Source organism: Pieris napi, chromosome 10 (genome assembly GCF_905475465.1).
Source record: "Pieris napi chromosome 10, ilPieNapi1.2, whole genome shotgun sequence".
Lineage (NCBI taxonomy): Eukaryota > Metazoa > Arthropoda > Insecta > Lepidoptera > Pieridae > Pieris > Pieris napi.
In genome coordinates this window covers 2,453,620-2,478,283 of record NC_062243.1, presented here as the reverse complement: position 1 = coordinate 2,478,283, position 24,664 = coordinate 2,453,620, and the positions used below count along the sequence as shown (strand labels likewise).

General features: G+C 32.4%; 2 protein-coding genes across 2 annotated transcripts in view; one reads left to right on the top strand and one right to left on the bottom strand.

The window, feature by feature from the left end:
* Positions 1 to 13,585: 13,585 nt before the first annotated feature.
* LOC125053273 (centrosomal protein 20) lies at positions 13,586 to 15,310 on the bottom strand. Its single transcript, XM_047654564.1, has 2 exons — positions 15,134 to 15,310; positions 13,586 to 14,006 (listed from the first exon to the last, which is right to left on the bottom strand). Exons 1-2 carry the CDS (start codon positions 15,227 to 15,229, stop codon positions 13,668 to 13,670), a joined length of 435 nt encoding a protein of 144 aa, XP_047510520.1. The 5' UTR covers positions 15,230 to 15,310; the 3' UTR covers positions 13,586 to 13,667.
* Positions 15,311 to 18,584: 3,274 nt separating this feature from the next.
* The window catches only part of LOC125053302 (acid sphingomyelinase-like phosphodiesterase 3a), a 57,293-nt gene continuing 51,213 nt past the window's right edge, over positions 18,585 to 24,664 (top strand). The window contains exon 1 of the mRNA XM_047654615.1: positions 18,585 to 18,730. The gene's annotated coding sequence lies outside the window, so the exon portion shown is untranslated. The remainder of the gene's footprint in view (positions 18,731 to 24,664) is intronic.

The following is a 24,664-nucleotide window of genomic DNA, read 5'->3' as shown; positions in this document are numbered from 1 at the left end:
TCAGTCAGTGTGCAACTAAAGTTATGCCTGTCATGATTGGTAAATAAATAAATATGGTATCTGTCTTATAGGATAATGTTCTTTACAAGTTGTATATTCAACTCAGCGTAATCCAACATACGTATATTAATCGCAATCCAAATAGATCGAATCTATCAAATTTACGGAAATTTTGGACACGGAAACCGCGCATTACATATTATTTTTATAAACGATTTATTTGAACGAAACTATTATAAAACATTAAATAAAGTACACTCCAATAAGAATTATATGGCATTAAGTGATATCTCAATAAAAAAATGGGGTAATCAAGTAAAGGGTCGCGTGTCTATGGCACCTTTAGTACGGCATATTAAATAAATTGGTTATGGTTACTCGTCATGTATTCCCAAGACACACTTCTGTATCTGTATTCTTGATTAATTTTCTTTATAAGAAATAAGGAGATTCGCTTTCTGAGTCTGATACACGTCGTGGACTAGACGTGTCGGTTTCTTAACGATATTTTCCTTCGTGGGACTAAGTGTTAATTGCAAATATGAAAATAAAAAATCTAAATACTATTGTTTATTAAGGGAACTAAAACATTGGACATATCCACAAAAAAATTCACTAATAAAAAATATTATACAAAGCAAAACATGACAGCACAAAATTTATAAATTAGGAGAACGACAAACAAACTAGTACCTAGCTATAATAAGCAAGGAAGATACAAGGCTTAGGACAATAATAGTTTTCACTTATTAAATGAAGCAGTAGAGGAGTGCGAGAAAGGGTCGATGTTAGTGGCAGAATCCAAGGTAGAACACATCCTGTGAAGAGGCTCACGGAACCCATTGTTGCTTCTGGGAGTCGGTAGGTTAAAAGTTCTGTGCGAGCGTAGAGATCTGGCAGGAACATTAAATTTTGTCAGTTCGATTAATCTTTATTATAGCTACAATTATACATTAACATAAGTTGGCTACTGTTTTTAAACGCAAATATACTGTAACAATAGCAAAAGAGAACCTTAAACGTTGTCCTTGATAATTATATTTTAACCGAATATTGCATAACTTGTGTCAACGCTGGCTCTTCGTAATGCTTATAAGCCTTCTGTATGCCACCATGGAATTCTACGAGTGTGTAATATTAATATTATGAAATTTTGTTACAATATTTCAAGAAGCATGATGTCCATAATCGCACTTCCTTACAATAATTTCCTTTGAATTCTTCCTTCCAAAAAAGAGTGGCGGAGTGTTTTTTGTCTGTCCTTCTTGCTCTTGCTTGTTTATACCTTCTATTTTTATTAAATACATTTTGGTTGATTTGTATTAATGCGTCGTGTGTGTCCCGACATAGCAAACAAAGAATAAATCGAAAGAATGTCAATAGTAAAACTCAAACACTGTGTAATTCCAACGAACTTCTAGTAAACGATCAACAGCTCACGCAATAAATTAGCCAATTTGTGGTCAGTGCGAGCGAATGTGTTCCGTCCGTCCACTCTAATTAATTATCCGCCACTCCCACTGTACTTAATCAAGCATCGGACTCGAACTTTTGATTGTATGCTTGTTTAATTAATGTTTGTATAACTTTGTTTATGATTAGGCATAACAGTTAACTTGACATGGATATGTTTTATCAGGGAATTTATCTTGACAGCTTACGGAATCTAATCAAATACTTACCCTTTTCATAAGAATGAAATCAGGAACGTCATTGTTTAAACTAAGTTAATCTCTTTCTATTAAATTGTGTTTTGGCCAACAATACGTTGTAAAGAAGGAAAACAAACGACTGCTGGACATGTTTTCATCCTTTTATAACACTGTTAGTACCTATGTAAAAAACACTAAACACAAAATAGGTATGCTATTAATATCCTTTTTGAGCATTTTTCTTAAACCTTGATGATGAATTAGCTACTTATATTTACTATTAATTGTTCCACCTATACATTTTTACAATTTAAACTATCTTCACATTACATTTGCATTCCTTGTGTATAAAATTATACAATATGTGATATATTTTACATACACCTTATTTGTACACTTTTGCTGAGTCTGTTATGACATAACTATTGCTATTCATTGTTTTACTTCAATTTCTACTGAGTGTTGCCTGGTTATAAGGCCGAACAAATGAAGTGCAAAAACAGTTTTTTTAAGTTAGGTTAGTTTTTAAGCACTTTGTTTATTTCTTCCAATTGAGTACGAGAAATATTTGTATCTATATATGTTTTTATGCAGTCTAAAAGTGTTCCAAAAATATTTGTTATACGAGTGTATAAAATAATGTATAATTTGTTTTTTGGTTAATTTCAAAAAAATTAAAACATTGAGAGGTACTAGGATACGATAAAAAAAGGGAGTTAAAAATACGAACGGAACAAATAGTACTTCACTCGATAGGTCTGGGCTGTTGTCTATCCAAACATATTATGCGTGGTGGAGGTTTATTTAAAGTTGTGAATATTTTTAGCTAGGGCAGTTCCCGTTCGCATACAAAATGTTAGTTTTACAAAATAAATTATTAAAAATAATGACGGACTAAAGAACCAACGCTACTCTATATTTGCTCGTATAACAATAATAAATAAAAATAATACTGATGTGATTTCAACCGAAATTTTATAAACGATTTCAAGTAAGGATTTCTCTAGAATATTTGTAACTGGCTGGGATTTTCCAAAGCAATATGTGAGAATGAAAAACAAAAGACGAAATGATCCCGCAAACAGGATGCTTTTATTCTCATTCTTACGTTTGAGGCATCTCTGATCCAATCATAGACAGGCGACACAATCTTCTGTTTCGTCTTTCACATTTTCTGCACAGTCTACTAAAAGAGTTAGTTTTCGCGTTTTGATGTAGATTGCGAGTTCAGCCCTGCGACTCTGTAACTCACTTTTCGAACTCACACAGCCGCCGATGCGAAAACCACTGTGTGAGTTCGAAAAGTGAGTTACAGAATCGCAGGGCAGATAACAAACAATGAAACACCATCAAAAGAAAGAAATGCGTAAGCTCAGCTAATTATTGGTGATAAGGGTTATTTAGTATGTCAACTAAATGGCCTGCATGTGAGTATAATTAATTGTACATCAGAAGCACGTGGGGTCGCCAATTTTCTTATTTATCGGCTCCAATTCTCGTCCATTAAGCGTTTGCCCCGGGTTATTAGGGCCAGTGACAAATTGATGCTATTTAATAATGTTTCATTGTACGCGATTTTGGACATAAAACTATATGAAGATGTATTATTTGGTTATTCAAGCTGAATTATATTAATGAAGCGTCCTTCGTGGAAGGCCAATCCTTAATAAGATAAAGTATCAGTTTTAGAAGTTATTTATACAATATAAAAATATTATTTGATCACATTACAACGTTTTCTATCAACGAGATTATCTAATTTATGTTTTCTAAGATATTATCTTTGCATCAAAACAAAAGTATAACGAGAAACCAAGTCCTTCAGATAACTCGCAAGATGCAATACCCAAGGAACTATGGAGGCATTACTTTCCTTACTAAGTAAAGGTTTTTATCAAAAGCATAATTTAAGAGCTGATTTACACAGGGTCAGTAACTGACTACAAATTCGAGGCAAGTCAGTGCTGACCCGAAAAAACCCTGTGTAAACTGATTTGAAGTCAGTATAGTGGCTTGAAGTCAGCGCTGACTTGAATATTCGGACACGAATATTTTAAAGTCAGTCGGCGCCCCCCGCCACCCGCGTACCCCCGCGCCAGCCAAATAAACCCCGCGTAAACAGACAAGTCAGTGCGTGGTTAGTCACTGCCACTGCGTTGTAGAGTGACCACGTTTTTTTCGCTGGCGATAAAAATGAAGCTTAGCGAAGACGAAACCTTAAAATCGGTGCAATTATATGGCCAGTTTGTACTCCGCAGGATCTTCAAATCGCAATTGCTTCAGCAACAAAGCAGAGCCACCAGTTTCGTTTCTATCGTCAATCCATTTTCTTACCCATTGTCGTTTATTTTTAGTTATCTCATTTTCTACCATTTCTATTAACTCATTCAACAGCAAAATTGATAAATTTTTCAACAAATAATTAAATCGTCGTTTCAGTTGTTTTCGCGAATTCATTTTTCCCACTGACTTTACACACGTGTGCTCATCGTGGGAAACGCACCACTACTACTTACTTCATGTAAACAGTTAAAGTCAGTCGCGGCGCCGACATTGGCGCTGCGCCTGACTTGTCTACTGACCCTGTGTAAATCAGCCTTAATGCAGATATTGACTAAAAAACTAAATTTTAGTGAAGGCTTTTATTTATTGCATGTTTTTTTATCGTTATACATTACTGTGAAAACTATTCCAAGTGTACTTTATCTTCGTTTACCCAAACATCTTTACAGAACATTTGCTATCATAACAAACCCATACAAAAATCCAAGATGAAGAGGCCCGCATTTAATTTAATAAATTGATCTTAAAGCCTTCTCGAAGCGCGATATAAGTTGGAAATGTTCCAAAGAAGCCTTGAAATGCTGAGATCAAACCGGGCGATTTATACTTTACATGTCCGTTTTGGATTTTAGTACGTTATAAAAGCTGAATTTTTTATTGATATTTTCTATTTCTTTTATTTGACAATGTCTCAAGACTCACTTGATCACCTGGTTAAGAGGTTCCTAGATGCTTAGGAATGCTTAAAACAACATTAACAGGAATAATAAGTTTGTTGAGATAAATGCTGGTAATTTAGTATCCAATAAGATTTTGTATGCGACTTCGATGTAGTCTTAATTTCCGTATCACAGGTTTGGTAAAATTTTAATGGTAGTCCTCCCTATCTTGGTGGGATTAAACCACCTTCGCCTGAGCACGTACAGCTGTCGTTCTATAGGAACATTTTATGAAAAACCTGTTTTCACAACAAAATCTTGACAAATTTTCGTTGAAAATAATTTCGATATTAAAGGAGTGCTGATAAATTAACATTAGGCAATACTAGATGTTAAGATTATAATGCAATACTCGGGTAGAAAACGTTATTTAACGCTCAAAAATCTAATAACGAAAAAAATATCTAACAGTGCAGATTGGAAAAACATAACTCACGCACTCTATCGCAGCCTGTCTATTCTGCCATAATAGCAGCATATTTTATATTATATCTAGACTTACATTCGCGCTGAATTGGCTGATATGTTAAAATATTGAACGTGTTATTTTTCTGATTTTTACTTTTTAACAAATGTTTGTAGCGTGTTGTACACGTTGCACAATCGAACAAATCGATAATTTAATAGCAATTTATAAGCTGATTATATTTGTATTGTGTAGCAGTGGGAATACATTAATATATTTTCTGAATTGAACTACAATTGTGAGAAAAATATGACCGTTAACTTAACCTATTTATATAAGCTACAATATTCGTTTTGTAATTATTTTAAATAACATATTTATTCATTAAAGAAGATTCTAATAACCTAGAGTTGTATTAAACTAAACTAAGCATTTATAATTAAAAATATATTTATTTTGATGATAATTGTAGTTATTTTATGATCGTTAACAGTGATAGTAAAATTATACTTGGCATTTTGATTCTTGTATAATAAAAGGGTTGAATATATTCATGACTTAAAGCGATCATTGACAATGACGGTCCAGCCATTTATCTTGTAAAATCTGTCCATTGAATGGTCAAAGCCTTTTATGGCCGAGCCAGATTACAGCAGGTAATGGAAACGAAATATCACCTCCGAATGGAGTGCTTATTGTGTATTGTGATGTATTATTGGTAAGTTGAATCGTTTTTGAATATTATTTTATCAAGTAAGATACGAAGAATTTTATATTTATATTTTTTAAATTTTAGCAGCAATTCTGTATTAAATATACACATGCTACGGACAAGCTACGTCATGCAATGGTTAAGCAACGCATATGCTACGGAATTATTATGCATACGCTACAGATTAGCTACGCACATGATACGGACTAGCTATGCTTACGCTACGGATTGGCTACTCATATGCTACGGACTAGCTATGCTTACGCTACGGATTAGCTACGCATATGCTACGGTCTAGCTATGTTACGTCACGGATTAGCTACGCATATGATACGGACTAGCTATGTATACGCTACGGATTGGCTACGCATATGCTACGGACTAGCTATGCATACACTACGGATAAGCTACGCATATGCTATCTATTGTTTGTTAAAGTTCCAAGGAGCTGTTACATATCTGTGCCTGTAACATTTATTATTATGGCAAGTATAAGGGTCGCTACTTACCAAGTACTTACCTGGGTACTTACTTACTATTCGAAGCAATTATTATTTTATGGGAAGCCTTAATATTGCTGTTAGGATTACACGCTATGGTGACTATTTAACCATGGGGGTAATCTTTGATTAAATAAGCTATTGAATTATCTAGCTAGCTTATGATAAGAGTTTCATTTGAAATATCCATATGAAATTATCACGGTATTCTCTAATAAAAATATAGTGAGCACAAACGGACATAATACTCAAAAATCAATTGAATTTTTTTATTTAATCCATAATCATACCAACGTCTTCTATAATCTGATTTGTAATGTGCAAATTATTCTATTTCCGTTTCCGATTTGATTTCACTCAGCTTTAAGCTCAAATTGTTAGATCGTTAAAAAGTACTTAACGAAATTGAACTTATATTAAAGATCTATAAGATTCGTTATAGAATAGCTATTACTGCTGTTAAAACTTCTTTAGAATATTTTTAATAATTTTCCATCACAAATTCATATCAAATATATTAAATATGTAGCTTCAAACTCCGAATTTAACGCATACTGCAATTATGATATGGCCAAAAAATCTCTCGTCAAATTATTACCAATGCAGAGTTTAACTATTTATAATTATCTTACATTATCTTACATGATTATTTGAAGTTCTGGTTCAACCAAAGTTCCTTAGTTTGATTTCCAGCAAGACAATAATTACTATATCATTAATATAGAAAAAAAATATTTTGTTACTAAATGGCACAGGCCATGACGGAACCTCCGTCCTATTGTCCGTCCTAACTTTCCAATGTTGATTCGTTTTAAAATATTATTTAACATGTAAGATACGAAGAATTTAATGTTTATATTTTTATAATTTCAGAAGCAATTCTGCATTAAATACACATATGCTACGGACTAGCTACGTCGTGCAACTGACAACCTACGCATATGCTACGGACTAGGTACGCATACACATAGGAAGAATTTAATGTCTATATTTTTATAATTTCAGAAGCAATTCTGAATTACACACATGCTACGTACAAGCTACGTCATCCAACGGACAAGCTACAGACTAGCTACGCATACACATACGAAGAATTTAACGTCTATATTTTTGTTTCTATTGTACAGAAGTCATTGTAAAGTTGTATTTAAAAAAGCTTATAGTACAATTTATTAGCAATAATAAATACAATTTACATATTCTAGTCAGTCAATATATTCATTATGAGTTACATGAGTGCTATAATGAATACACCTCAACATTGATTTGTTTACCTCCCATTGATACCCAAAACGTGATCACAAACCGTCACCGCCACTCATTTATTCCCACAATACACAACAATTAATTACAGTCACGAGGCTATTAATTTATTACATATACATTATCAGCCAGAGGCTAAATATACTCGTTATTTCATATATATCAGGTTTGTCTAACGATTACATGTCAGGCTAATTGGTCATGTTATTGCTTTTACAGTTATAAAGGTGGACACGACATATAGATTTTCTACTCTAGGAGCCGAGTATTGTAGACAAAAAAATAGTAACGTGCTTAAGTCTGTTTTTATACCATCAATCGAAAGATATTTTCTTTAAACAAAATATTTTTTTTAATTGAACTAAAATTGATCAAAATTATATTTTAAATAAATAATTCTCAATGAAATTTAAAATCTTAAGTAAATTTTATTTTCCCATATAAGTTTTAACTCGATATTGTTTATATTCATTCTGATGTCTAGGAACAAATTAATAATAAGTCTTTTATTATCGTTTAGTTATTATATAAATAATCTTACGAAAGCTTACACGCAAATTGTCGTAACACAGTCATATAGCTAGGTTTACTTAGTTAAATAGTTCTCAAATATTTAGTATGCTGAAATATTATGAGTAGGTATACATTTTTGGGTTGTATATAGCAATAATAACTTCACTATATTTTATAACCAGCTCTACCTGCGTAAGTATTCCTACAATATTTTGTGAGAACTTGGCGCAGAAGTGCTGTCTTAATAATTTGACTTTACTCCTTTAATACTTCTTCTGCTTGGATCGATCGCTTGAAATGAGTTCAGCCCTGCGATTCTGTAACTCACTTTTGACTGACTCATAAAATGACTGCTTCACGACTGATTTGAGAGTGACCGCCGATTCGAAAACCGCTGTGTGAGTTCGAAAAGTGAGTTACAGAATCGCAGGGCTGTGCCAAGCAACAACCGTTATAATAACAACTTAAATTAGTGTTATTTCGTAATTGTGTCCCCACGAACGACGAGTCGTAAGGAGGATTGTCAAATAATCACTTTATTCTCTAGTTTATATTGAGGAACTATATAATTACTCGTATATAGTAATAATTATAATAAAAATTATAATGACTATCTAGTAGCAAAAAGTATTGCCTCTAATACATAAAAACTAACGCAATTGCAGTTTTGTAACTAATCATTTTCGTCTCTTTCCGTCAAATTGTATTTACGCTGCAGTGAAAAGAGACAGGTGAGTACTTTAGTTTAGTGTAATTAGAGTGAATTAGTCTTAATGAATAATATAATATAATAATATAATTAGAGTCTTATTAAAATAACATCAGAAGCTTAACAATAAATAATAATCTGTACTTAGTAAAACAAAATCGGTTAAGAAGTCTCAACTTAAAATCGACGATAATTCTAAGCATAAGATTCTTGTTGCTATTTACGTGAAAGTGGAAAGGTCTCGAAGTGGGATCAAGGGTTACTTGATGTTCTATTTAGGTAAGTGCTCGAGAATCGAGTTTATTACCAAGCATGTCTTATTGTTAATACTCTTGTCTTATTGTTAATACGTATTACACTTTCACCATTAACTTACTCCTTGGACAAGATGTTGCGATACTATCTAAGTGTGTGAGTAAGTGCACGATCGGCTTTTGTTTCTACTACTACGCGCTACTTTGGGATTTCTGTATCTGTTTCTTGATGGTCATTTTATTTACTGTATAGGTAAGCAGTGGCTATAGGTTGAGCAGTGTTGGCCTAGTGACTTCAGCGTGCGACTCATACCTGAGGTCGTAGGTTCGATCCCCGGCTGAGCACCAAAGGACTTTCTTTCTATGTGCGCATTTAACATTTGCTCGAACGGTGAAGGAAATTATCGTGAGGAAAGCGATATGTCTTATACCCAAAAAGTCGACGGCGTGTGAAGGCTGATCACCTACTTGCCTTTTAAAAATGATCATGAAATAGATCCAGAAATCTGAGGCCAAGACCTAAAGAGGTTGTAGCGCCGCTGATTTATTTATTTTATAGGTAAGTAGATTATAAGGCTTCTGTGCCACACATGCCGTCAACTTTTTGTTAAAGGCACGTGGTCACACGATTTTACTTCACTAGAATAACACGCCCATTGCTACACAGACACTAACCTGAGCAACCGTATTTTATAAGCGAATGCATAATTTTTTCTATTTCTTTTTTTTAATCATTTTCACTTTTTATAATCAAGCAACATATATGAGACACCATTTAATGAAAGTATCAAAGTCAGAGTCAACGGGCATAAATTAAGGGCATTTATAATGTATAACGAAATTGTTTTTAATAACTTCTCATGGGTAAAGATTTTTTATAAATTCTAAATTATTTACATGTTTTACAATCTGCTACTAAGATTAATAAGTTACGTGAAATGAACCCCAAGGGCCACAATAGCATAATGATGCTGTGAAGAAATGTTATGAAAAACCATTAACAATTTGGTAATCCACTCACATGTTCAGATCACAGAAAACTAATTAAATTAAGATGGATGAGGAAAAATGCTTACGCCGAAATTGCTCCGCGCTGTTTTCTTAAAGGAAACCGCGTATTTCATTCTCACGACGGTATAAAGATGAACTTACACTTGCCAAGCTCATTAAACTGAAAAATCTTATACAGTGTTTTTATTAAAACTACAAACAGGCATATATGTACGTATATGTAAAGAATTAAGGCCGGCCAAAAAGAATATAGGCGTCTAGAGAAATATGCAGAAATCAATCAAAGTTTAAATTAATAATAATTTTCTTCACATTTAATTAATGTTCATTTGTCGCTTTGTTCCCATTATTGAACTTTCATACATTAATTATCGTAGTTACAGAAGGATATTTTAAAATAAACTATCCTTCACCGAATCACATGGTCAACTATCAAAGAATGTCCCGTGAAGATCTTGCTATGAAGGACAACACGTCACTGTTATTTTTAAACTTAGTAAAATTCTGATGAGTTTTTAATTAATAAACTAGTTTAGCAATTTTAAATTGTTTATTGTTCTATCTCGGTACTTCAGATATACAGAAAGTGTACCAGGATCTCAAGTAAGCCACGTACTTTACATAGAATGACAGATTTGGGAGGACGTAAACACGCGTTTGAATAATTACACGCACACAATACCAATTCGTATAGGGTGATATATGTAATGCGTAATGGATTAGGAATTTGACATATACGATTTACGAAAACCTATTTAGCGGCTATAAACAAGAGTTATATATTTACATAAAATTTACACAATATTATATTGACATTACGTGATATCTACAGGCAAGCGCTTTTCTGTTGTAATCAGCGAAATACTTGCGTTTATAAAAATAAGTTTTAATAATGAAATACTTCTAGTTAGAATAGACGGAAGGGAAGTGACTCAAGAAACATCAACTATCAAACAATTTAATATGTTTAACATCTAAGCCTATTCCTATATATTTACTGAGATATATTGTGATTTTAATTCACGTATTAAATATATTTAGTGGTTCTATTATTTATTATGCCAAAGGTATTAGCCAGAAAAATTTTTTTTAAACGATCATAATCGCAAATATATACTAATAACTATAATAATTACATTACGGTTTGGTGGTTTTGGTATGAAAGGTTCTATTGAATGGTAATTTTTCAATATAAATATTTACTCTATTAATTATATCGAATTTATAGTATTACGTGAGTTACGTATTTATGAAATCTACCTCTCAGTAACAAAGTAAATGTTGTGTAAATAAAAACAATACAGTTTAAAATAATATTGGTTTGGCGACCAAGAACCAAAGTTCTGGGCAAGTAGTGAAATCGACAGCTGTACTAACATGCCCGCTGTGTATTTACATTCTAAAGAGAACGTGTACGATCACGGTACCAGATCAACATCTTGTTACAATTCTATATAAACTACAATATCTAACCCGTTATAATATTATAACCTCTTTTATCAAGATCAAGATCAAGATCCTCTTTTGTCAATCTTATAATTTTGGCACGAGTTACGTGTGCAGGAGGCTATATAATGTTAAGGGACACAGCCGCCCATGGACACTGTTAGTAAATACAATGCATTTACACTCGGCGTCAAAAAAATCGCACCTTTTCTAAAATTCGTGTCAAGCGATTATAACTCCGAAGATCCTTCCTGTACCCTATCATTATTAGTATCATTTGAAAGCTAATGAAATCCCTTATTTGAAAACGGAAGGAAATTGGTAACCACCCCCATAAAAAAAGAAAATTCTGGGAAAATGTGAAACAATGTGTATTCTGATCAAAATTACAAAGAAAATGAACAATACAAAAATTAAAAATAAACAATAACAATAATTAAAAATTAGTCTTAAAACCTAGTGTTGCCTCCTCTTGCCCTCCGGCCAGCTTCCAAGCGGCCAGTCATGGACCTGATGAGCGTCACGACGTGTTCCTGGGGAATATTGTCCCACTCCTCGATGACGGCATCTCGAAACTCATCGAGAGTGGCAGAAGCTGGATTACGGGCCCAAACTCGCCGTTTCAGCTCGTCCCAGAGGTGCTCGATAGGATTGAGGTCTGGGCTTCTTGCTGGCCAGTCCATAACCTTCGACGTAGGTAGTCCTTGATAATCAAGGCTGTGTGGCAGCGGGCGTAGTCGTGCATGAACTCGAATTTGGCGCCAACAAAACCTGCACATGGGACCACAAGCTCCTCCAAAATCTCGGTGATATACCGGTGGGCAGTCAGAGACCCCTGGCCGCGACCATCTCCAGCTCTGGAGACGCACACGAGGTCTGCTTTGCCGTCGATAGAAATGCTGCCCTAGAACATGCAGGATCCTCCTCCATACCCGACGGTTTCCACGGTGCAGGCTGGTGTGAAACGCTCCCCTGGTCGCCTGTAGACTTTCTCACCCATGTCTAAGGTGTACAGGCACACTCGGGTTTCGTCGGAGAACAGGACATTCCTCCACTGGTCGAATGTCCACGGCACGTGCGTTTCGTAAAATCGCTTCCTGTTCGTCCGGTGGATGGCAGTCAATTGGGGGCCTGTAGCAGCTCTCCGGGGCAGAAAATTCTTCTCTCTCAACCTTCTTTTGATAGTGGAGACGCTGTCTGCTGTCCTTCGAGTAGCTCGAAGACACTGCTGCAGCTCCACAGCGTTGGAGAAGCGGTTCCGCAAAGACGTCGAAAAAAGTAGCGAACATCTCTGACGGTAGTGCAGCGACGTCTGCCGGATCCATGTCTCCTCCAGTCCTCCAGATGTAACCTCCAGTCTCTTGGAACCGTTGGTATACCCGTTGCACTCGAAATCAGCTGATTTTCAGTTGCCTAGCAACTTCAACCTGCCGTAGTCCGGTTTGAGGTAGGGCCTCCACTTGAGCTGCTTCTCCTGCCATGGTATCCATTTTCACTGGGTTTTTTACTGTCGAAGTTCTTCAGGTGTGACCTCTGTGACGTCTGGATAGCGAATAACCCATAATTGACTTTTACCCCCTCGTTTTATACGCGTCCAGGGTGGTACAATTAGTGAGCCTCCAAATGCGTACATCGCCACTTTTTAATCAAAGTGCTGGCGATTTGTGGTTTTTGACTTTACGTAAACATATGATATTTTTTTTAAAGCTTATTAATTGAGCTTTTAAATGATACTAATAATGATAGGGTACAGGAAGGATCTTAGAAGTTATAATCGATTGACACGAATTTTAAGAAAGGTGCGATTTTTTTGAAGCCAAGTGTATGTAAATCTTATAATTAAAATATCACGCGTTCAGTTAAAGTTGTGATAATTTTTTAGAGAACAGGTGGTAAATGGAAAGGAGACTTACAGAGAGATATGGACATCGCCACACATGGACCATGCAAGTTGCAACTTGCAACCCAACTTCTAGGAAATGGTACGACCTTTAAGCGCATTTTATTTATTCCTTGAAGGATGCTTGTCGAAAAAAGATACTTGTCGTAAAACTCGGGATGGGAAGAAGTAAAAGGTTTTATAGTAAACTGGGATAAAGTGTCAATAATTTATAAAATGTAGGCATATAATATATTTTATTTCGCAGACAAGTACATCAAAAGCATTAAAATTTTTCATAAGCAGTTGTAATGACTCAACTATTGAGTTACTTTTTTCATCCTATTGATTTTCCGTTTGATTCTTTCAGTGTAGGCTGCAATGATATTTGATAGTAGGGGTAACGTTGACGATTTCTCATCATCCTTGACCCCTACTTCCGCACATAACTCTCTTCGAGGACGCTTCACGGGCGACATTCCGGCCTCTGAACTCATAACAGATGCGGTATATAAGTACCCATTCCATTCGAGATATTCTCGAATCAATTCGTTGATAAGCAACACTTCATCTGATAGTTTTGGCGCGCCCGTGTTTTTATAATTGGGATTGAGGGCTACTTGTCTATTCTGAAGGATTTCGGTTACTTTGGCCCTCATCTAAAATAAAGTTAATCAAGTTGAAGTGTTTTCTAATATAAATTTATACGCACAAATGTTACGTGCTAATTTCTTATCTTATATATAAATAAAAACAAACGTTTCTGAATGTTTCTTTGATACCCTATACTAAATAATGGAAATTAGATGAATATCTGTGCCAACTTAAGTGTGAAACAATTATTGTTCACTGGAAAACGAACTTCAGACTTATGCTTATGCTGCGGCATAAAAGGAAGGAAGGTTACTCTTCTCCGACCTAAAGGAAAGATTCTGGACTAATCCAATCTCTGACTGGCTGGTTCAAAGGTAACTAATGTCGAGTTGTATATAGCTTGGTTGGAATAACTTTGGTAGCGCTTTTCAGGATATTATGATAATGTTATCACAGTAATTGTGGTTTCGAATTATAGGTGTCGCTACAGGATTAACTTTACATTTAAATGTTCTATACAAAGGTAATGGATATATTACATTTATTATTAATAACATAATTGATCGATTGATAAAATATTAACTACTAGCAGACCGGCCAAGCGTTGCTGTGGCTGAGGTTTTTGTAATATTCATAGTAGCAAACTATTCAAGAGAAACGGCAGAAGAACTCCAATCCACCATGCTTTTTTGGTGGTTATGCCATTAAATTTTAGCTTATGTGAAACGTTGGTGCTTTAAATACCGCGTCATCTGTTAGAATTGTGACTATCAAATAATAAACAAATATTTTGCAATAAAATAATAATGTGGGTATAAATTGAGATGTAAGCTATCCTATCTATTAAGTTGGTTCAAACTACACACGTTGTGCAAATTTGATTGATATCGGTTCGGTAGTTTAGGAGTCCATAGCGGACAAACAACGTGACACGTAATTTATATATATTAAGATTATAAGTTTTATAACATATTCAAATATCTTCCTATTAGCATTGTAAAACAGTCCAGTTTCATTTAAAAAATGAATGTGTAATCTATGTAATTAATAATTACACAAATGTAGAATAAATTATCAAAAATGGGCCATTGTGTGTGTCTGTCTTGAACCTTTATGGAAAATTGAAAAATAAATTTTTTCGAGCTTTTATTCTGTCCAACATGATTAATTATTTCATTTTATTCAAAGTTACCTCTGCTTGAAATTTATTCAGGTGACCGCCTTTTCTCAAAAGATTTTTTATCGCATCCAAAAGCTCTTTTTCCGACACCGCTTTGTTTTCACTCATTTCGCCGAAATTTAATTCCAAGAGATAAAAATTGATTTAATATAGGGGCCTTCAAATACAACCCTTCGATTTCAATGGCATTGGCGTGTGTGTCATTTGTCAGTGGTTAAAAAGTATATTAGACAGCCAGTATTATAACCAAATTCTATTACGATATAGGTGGAAGTACCATGATTAGGATTTTGGGTAACATTTTGGGAGGGAACTTCTTTAATAACGTTGGTATTTGATTTATTCATAAAAGCTATTAAAATAGATTGAAAGCTACATAAACTGACTAGTCACATAACCTAAAGAAAATAGAAAGAAGAAGAAATAAGTCAAAGAAAGAGAATTTCGATGAAATTATTATAATCTATAACATAAAAATGTTTTTTTCTTTAAACTGAGACATCATTGAACATTATGTTGTAAATGTATTATACACATTAATATTTAACATTTAGACATTAAGACACACTTGTGTTCTTTTTTAACTTACCACTGTTTAGCACTTAAGATAAACGCACTAACACTTATTCACTAATCCAAATAGTTTAGTATGTTTCAATCTTCTTACAAGGCACGTTGTATCAAGAAGTTTGAAACTAATAATAAATTAAAGATATTCACTTACTTTAGGTTTTTATTATTATATGATGTACAAATGAAACTTTGCTATACTTTAATACATTATTAAACCCTCCATAAAACATATATAATATAGCTTTGATTTTAATTATCTGCCTTCACAAGACTGTATTTGTCTTGATTTTATTGAAACTCGACCCCTATCAATATCACTTTCCCTAAGCTGGGTCTAACGAATCAAGGAAGAATTGAATTTATGTTGCACACATTATTTGTGGCGTGCACCCGGTAACAAATGCCATGGGTATTAAGGCGAGACAGTTTGATCTTTGAATCTTTTTACCGCGTACGATTTAAGATTGAGCAACCGACAACGGGATACATACAGAGTTTTTTCATAGACAAATTTATCGCAAAGTAGTGCATTTCATAAGAATTATATCATTATAAATATCAATATTAATAATAATATAAAAGATAACTAGCTAGAATTGTAAAACTAGAATGATACTCGCTAGAATAGGATTAACATTTTGGAAATAAATAAAACGTACGAGTTACATTTTTATTATGTTTATTTAAGATAATAATGTTATATAGAGGAGGAGATATCACTTCTAAGTTCTTATTAACTTCTGATTAAATTTTATTCAGTAATACTGCCTTGATGCGGTATTAACACAACATCTTAGGACGTTGATTAATATATATAATGAATAAATAAGCTATGAACTATAAACTACTCTATTGATATTGTTAAACTAATTTATTTAGTAAATTAACCCTCTTTGAAAAGCTACTCAGTATTGCTTTTCCTATTTATATAAGTCAAGAAAACCTTTTAAAATGTCATAATTATGTAAAACTCTTTTAAGGTATCACGTATTAAGTATCGCGGTAATTACTCCAAGTACATAGCCTTTTTAACCTTTTAAGCCTTGCTCACATTTCCTATGACCCAGTTGACTAAAGTAGGTAACTAGTTTCGCTATAAACTCATGCTTTTTTCTTTGTTGGTACTAATTTCTCTCTTTTATATAATGTTCTATACTCTTCTATTGTCTTACTTAATTACGCATAACTTTAAAATAATCCAATATTGGAAAATATGTTAATGAAACTAAATCTGATATTGTTCCTTTATGGAAAACCCACTAAGACCACCTCGGGAAGTTCCTATAAGCAAGGCTGGGGCCTTGGTTTATACCATCACCATTAAGTATTTTTTTTAGTAATGTGTGATAGTTATTATTCGGAACCACGTATTGTATTTATAGCTTAATACTTTTTCTACTTCTTGTTTCATTTATTATTACAATTTTATGTTAACATGAATTTCAGTTAGATCAATAAATTAAGAATATTGATTATCCGAAATCAAGGGTGCTTTGATGTAAAACTTAACAACATATATTTCAAGAACTTTGAGAAGAGCGCCTGAGGGATTTCTTCTTTAAGTAAATAAATAATTTGTTGAAATATGGTGCAAGGTATAATCTTATATCTATTTTCCCTTCAAAGTGGCACGAAAGAGTCTTTAAGGTTCACTAATTTTACTACTTTGAAAGAGACACATGTGTTAGATCGAACAGTGTTAGGCTTGTGTAAGGCTGCTTTTTATCTATTGGGCACAGAGATTTATATACAAAAATATAATATATATGTATATATAATGAATGTGGTCATAACTACAATAAAAAAATACCTATTTCAAAAATTTGTATTGCCTTATTATCATTATATCAATCTCTTCCTTACGTAGTAATTCGAGAAGCACGAAAGCATAATTGTGAAATTGTTTAAATACCGGCATTTTCCCGACAAAATGATTTTAAATGATTTGTTCGTTATATATCGTATATTTTAAAGACCTTCAAGATACGTCCAACAAATTACTGCGCACGGCTCTTGACCGCTCTTAAGATCTGTTGTAGTCTTACATTTGTTTCCAATGACCATGCGCTGTAGATAATGGGTGCTCTTAATAATATGCTCTGAGAAGTATTGCGTAATTTAAAAACGGAACAGGACATATTTAAATCAGTTTTCGTACAGATCTACGGATAACGATGTATTTGTACAGATAGTCTCATGCGATCTTGTTATAACGTTACCATGGTAACAAACACGGTATTAAATTCAATACACGTTCCATAATACAATCTATACATACTTACTTTTATATTATGTATGTTTTTCTCAGTAGAAGTCGGTTAATAGCTATGTATTACGCACTTGTAAGTTTTAAGTCTTTGGAGAAGTTCGGCCATAGAGGACAGTCATTGCAGCCCATGGATACCCATTCAAGGGGGACGTTGGCGGCCTTTGACGGCGGAGTATCTTCCAGGAAAGATCCCCACCGGGAAACGATAGCAAAGTTCGCAAAAGAAAATGTTTTGTGAAGTGACCGTGTGATTTTATTATATAATATTTTAATATATTATATTAATAATAGTTCTCCAGGCAGTTTTTTGTGGTTTTCGGTGCCTTTTATAATAATAAAACAGAATGCAAATAGGTAATTAAACTAAAATCTTCTCTATAAATAGGGAAGCGCTAGGAGCTATTAGCCGATTTATTTTGCAATCTCAATCTATATAAAATTCAACTATTTCAATACTGCATCACCATTTACGAAAAATTTCTCTTCCAGATTCAATTTTTCAGCTGAAAGCCTTCAGTTGTGAAACTTCAGAATATGCGAAGCCGAGCTTTTCCGAAGAGTGCCGAGAATTTACTTTGGAATGACTTAAAATGGGATCGCTGCCTCAGTTTAACGTTGATAGTCGACGAGGGAGCATGTGATGTTTAGTGTCCGTCTCTCGATCGTGTGTGAAATGAAGTGTATAGTGATAAAACTCGAGACATAAGTGATCGTTTCAGATTTCTAGTGTAAGTGACGCTTTAGTGTAAAGCAGAGTTAATTTACAGGTCAGTGATTTTGTGTAATCAAAAGTTGAGTTTAACATAAAGTTTTAGTCATTTTATGGGTTGAACGATGTTTTATAACCAAACTTTAGCTAGTGCACATTAAATGTGTGTTTCTTTTTGTGCTATGAAGTTCGCATCTATCAGTGATAAGATATCATAATTTAAGCTTTACCTAAAATATAATGTGTATAATTCTGGAAAATATTTTATAAATTTTAATATCAAACCCTATTTTATAGAATTTAATAAATATTTGGTGAAAAAAATACATAAAGCAAACGGGACACTCAAAACAATTATGGCAAAAGCGTAGAAGAATAATTACGCAGTGAATTATCTACAAATCCATCGATTCATTAAGTCAAATACTACAAATTTGACATGAATGCTTTCAAATTATAGCCGCATAGAAACGAGAAATATAATGCCAACAATCGATTTATAATAATATAATAAAGATTTCGTGCTACTCGACACGCGATCAACAGTAAATAATAAACAGCGAGGTGGTTTACAGATGATTATCATTTTAATTATGAAGTGTATTTTACGAATATACTAGTAGTATGCATACTAGTATTTGAATTTCGAATTTTCGAATTCGACGTACTTGGCTATATTAAGGTGTACTTTGACTTGTGTGGAATTGAATAATTTTTGAGTATAACGAGTATGATTGCAATATCAAACCTCTAAGCGTAGCTAAATTTCGTTATTTTCGTATCGAGATGATTCTTTAATTTACCTAAGTATATTCCAAGACAGGGAATGTTAATTTTAATCAAAATCGGTTTGGTATTGGTTTATATCTACGCACGTCTAGGGGTGGGGGGGGTTATAAATTATATAAAAAATAGGCATTGGAAGCCAGTTTTTTGTTAATTAAAAAGCTATAACTTGAAAATAGAAGGGTATTTATTTAAATTTTTGTTGACATAAATCCCCGTTCACTTGAAGACGTCTGGACTGTTGGGCAAATACGTTTTTATTTTTCCAAGTGATCCGATAGGCCATGAGTCAAATGAGAGAATAAGAGATTAGTTTTTAAACTGATTTTGAAAATATTTGGAAATTTACCGACTTATGCTTTTAGTAATGGCCATTCTAGTTCCAATCTGTCTTTTTATAAATGCACCCGCCATTCAAATAAACAATTACTAATAGCAATATATATTTAACTTAATTAACACAACAACTTACAAACTTTAAGGTAGGTAATTTCTCAAAAAAAAATTGTAGTTACACTTTTTATGGACTGTAGTTGAGTGAACTTATCTTATGTTTAGGAAGCACTTCTTTGATATTACAACTATATGCAGACGAATTCTCAAGCATTAGCTAGCAGAAGCTTGAAAGGAGGCAAAGATATTATAGAAATAGCATAAAATTTATTACTAACGAAACATACACAGAGAAACACACAAAATAATAATATTTTAAGTGTGTAATGTGTGTGTGTTATGGTTCTAACTGGGTCTGGCAGACGTGTTCCATAACGCTGCATTCACTGCGCGTTATGGAACACGTGCCGATGCCTCAGACGCAAAAAAAATAATGTAATAACAATAATAGTATTGAAAATAATAATAGTAAAAATTAACAATTAATAAAATGGCTTATTGAAATAATTTCAAATTGTCCATATTTTCCTGATTTTTTATCGATTAGTTTCGACAGGATTAATAAAACTGAAAATTTTATTTGAGAGAGACTTATGAACATCTCACTTCACATGACGATATTAAATAGAGGAAGGCTGTCAACATTTTACTCATTACGACGTAAGATTATACAAACTACGTGCTAATTAGTGAAATAAAAATATGAATTTTTATATGTATACTCGTATATTATAGTTGTAAAATTTAATTTCTGTACGTACTACTGGAACGATATTAATAATTATTTCACAAATTGAAGCTTAAACGGTCGCTGAGGCTATTTATATTTACAAAATATTTTAAATAAACGTCCAACCAGAATTAGGAACAACCCGTTAGTCATGAATGCATTATAAAATCTAAAGACATCATTTCGTTTAATTGTAATTTGCATTTGGTAAAACTTTATATTAACAATAAATCATATTTTAAAAGTATTGTTGTTGCTTTAAAATTTAAATATAGCTTACCCTAGCTTCAGTAAGTTATAGTACGGGAGGTAGCAACGTTTGACAAAAAAGAATTTTAGGTCAGCTGATTTTGTGATATGTCTTCCTTCTTGCACTTCCGGTTAGAGTCTGGGCAATCTGGCTGGCGGTAGTGGTTGCGTTCATTAGTGCGCATCCTATCTGTCCAGGTAAAAATCCTGGATTTTAAAAGCATTTTAAGAAGCGTAATTTTTAATTTTTCGTTTTTAAATACGTCTACCTGACATACTTTTTTTATTGCCAGACATTTTTCACGTTGCTAACTATGTGCCAGACGCGATTTTAAGTTTTATTTTTATAAAAATTTCAAAGCATTTTAGAATGTCTGTAATTTTAATATTATGTTATTTAAATATAAGGAAAACTGAAAATGAATTTGCCAGACATTAATTCGGTTGTTAAGTCTTGAATTAAAATGATAAAGTTTTGCAGTATGATGAAGCATTGCATTTTAAGAAGCGTAATTTTTTATTTTTCCTTTTTAAATACGTCTACCTGACATACTTTTTTTATTGCCAGACATTTTTCACGTTGCTAACTATGTGCCAGACGCGATTTTAAGTTTTATTTTTATGAAAATTTCAAAGCATTTTAGAATGTCTGTAATTTTAATATTATGTTATTTAAATATAAGGAAAACTGAAAATGAATTTGCCAGACATTAATTCGATTGTTAAGTCTTGAATTAAAATGATAAAGTATTGCAGTATGATGAAGCATTGCATTTTAAGAAGCGTAATTTTTGATTTTTCCTTTTTAAATACGTCTACCTGACATACTTTTTTTATTGCCAGACATTTTTCACGTTGCTAACTATGTGCCAGACGCGATTTTAAGTTTTATTTTTATAAAAATTTCAAAGCATTTTAGAATGTCTGTAATTTTAATATTATGTTAATTAAATATAAGGAAAACTGAAAATGAATTTGCCAGACATTAATTCGGTTGTTAAGTCTTGAATTAAAATGATAAAGTTTTGCAGTATGATGAAGCATTGCATTTTAAGAAGCGTAATTTTTGATTTTTCCTTTTTAAATACGTCTACCTGACATACTTTTTTTATTGCCAGACATTTTTCACGTTGCATGAATTATTCATAACTTACATTTAGTAATTAGGACAATTTAAATAAAGTGTTGATTATTAATTTTAATCTAATTTTATATTCCTTTTTATGCTCGTACTACAAGCATTATACTGCAATACTTTTTCATTTTAATTCAAGGCTTAGTAATCGAATTAATGTCTGGCAAATTCATTTTCAGTTTTCCTTATATTTAAATAACATAATATTAAAATTACAGACATTCTAAAATGCTTTGAAATTTTTATAAAAATAAAACTTAAAATCGCGTCTGGCACATAGTTAGCAACGTGAAAAATGTCTGGCAATAAAAAAAGTATGTCAGGTAGACGTATTTAAAAAGGAGAAATCAAAAACTACGCTTCTTAAAATGCAATGCTTCATCATACTGCAAAACTTTATCATTTTAATTCAAGACTTAACAACCGAATTAATGTCTGGCAAATTCATTTTCAGTTTTCCTTATATTTAAATAACATAATATTAAAATTACAGACATTCTAAAATGCTTTGAAATTTTTATAAAAATAAAACTTAAAATCGCGTCTGGCACATAGTTAGCAACGTGAAAAATGTCTGGCAATAAAAAAAGTATGTCAGGTAGACGTATTTAAAAAGGAAAAATCAAAAATTACGCTTCTTAAAATGCAATGCTTCATCATACTGCAATACTTTATCATTTTAATTCAAGACTTAACAATCGAATTAATGTCTGGAAAATTCATTTTCAGTTTTTCTTATATTTAAATAACATAATATTAAAATTACAGACATTCTAAAATGCTTTGAAATTTTTATAAAAATAAAACTTAAAATCGCGTCTGGCACATAGTTAGCAACGTGAAAAATGTCTGGCAATAAAAAAAGTATGTCAGGTAGACGTATTTAAAAAGGAAAAATCAAAAATTACGCTTCTTAAAATGCAATGCTTCATCATACTGCAAAACTTTATCATTTTAATTCAAGACTTAACAACCGAATTAATGTCTGGCAAATTCATTTTCAGTTTTCCTTATATTTAAATAACATAATATTAAAATTACAGACATTCTAAAATGCTTTGAAATTTTCATAAAAATAAAACTTAAAATCGCGTCTGGCCATAGTTAGCAACGTGAAAAATGTCTGGCAATAAAAAAAGTATGTTAGGTAGACGTATTTAAAAAGGAAAAATCAAAAATTACGCTTCTTAAAATGCAATGCTTCATCATACTGCAATACTTTATCATTTTAATTCAAGACTTAACAACCGAATTAATGTCTGGCAAATTCATTTTCAGTTTTCCTTATATTTAAATAACATAATATTAAAATTACAGACATTCTAAAATGCTTTGAAATTTTTATAAAAATAAAACTTAAAATCGCGTCTGGCACATAGTTAGCAACGTGAAAAATGTCTGGCAATAAAAAAAGTATGTCAAGTAGACGTATTTAAAAAGGAAAAATCAAAAATTACGCTTCTTAAAATGCAATGCTTCATCATACTGCAAAACTTTATCATTTTAATTCAAGACTTAACAACCGAATTAATGTCTGGCAAATTCATTTTCAGTTTTCCTTATATTTAAATAACATAATATTAAAATTACAGACATTCTAAAATGCTTTGAAATTTTCATAAAAATAAAACTTAAAATCGCGTCTGGCACATAGTTAGCAACGTGAAAAATGTCTGGCAATAAAAAAAGTATGTTAGGTAGACGTATTTAAAAAGGAAAAATCAAAAATTACGCTTCTTAAAATGCAATGCTTCATCATACTGCAAAACTTTATCATTTTAATTCAAGACTTAACAACCGAATTAATGTCTGGCAAATTCATTTTCAGTTTTCCTTATATTTAAATAACATAATATTAAAATTACAGACATTCTAAAATGCTTTGAAATTTTTATAAAAATAAAACTTAAAATCGCGTCTGGCACATAGTTAGCAACGTGAAAAATGTCTGGCAATAAAAAAAGTATGTCAAGTAGACGTATTTAAAAAGGAAAAATCAAAAATTACGCTTCTTAAAATGCAATGCTTCATCATACTGCAAAACTTTATCATTTTAATTCAAGACTTAACAACCGAATTAATGTCTGGCAAATTCATTTTCAGTTTTCCTTATATTTAAATAACATAATATTAAAATTACAGACATTCTAAAATGCTTTGAAATTTTTATAAAAATAAAACTTAAAATCGCGTCTGGCACATAGTTAACAATGGGAAAAATGTCTGGCAATAAAAAAAGTATATCAGGTAGACGTATTTAAAAAGGAAAAATCAAAAATTACGCTTCTTAAAATGCAATGCTTCATCATACTGCAATACTTTATCATTTTAATTCAAGACTTAACAACCGAATTAATGTCTGGCAAATTCATTTTCAGTTTTCCTTATATTTAAATAACATAATATTAAAATTACAGACATTCTAAAATGCTTTGAAATTTTTATAAAAATAAAACTTAAAATCGCGTCTGGCACATAGTTAGCAACGTGAAAAATGTCTGGCAATAAAAAAAGTATGTCAGGTAGACGTATTTAAAAACGAAAAATTAAAAATTACGCTTCTTAAAATGCTTTTAAAATCCAGGATTATTACCTGGACAGATTGGATGCGCACTAATGAACGCAACCGCTACCGCCAGCCAGATTGCCCAGACTCTAACCGGAAGTGCAAGAAGGAAGACATATCACAAAATCAGCTG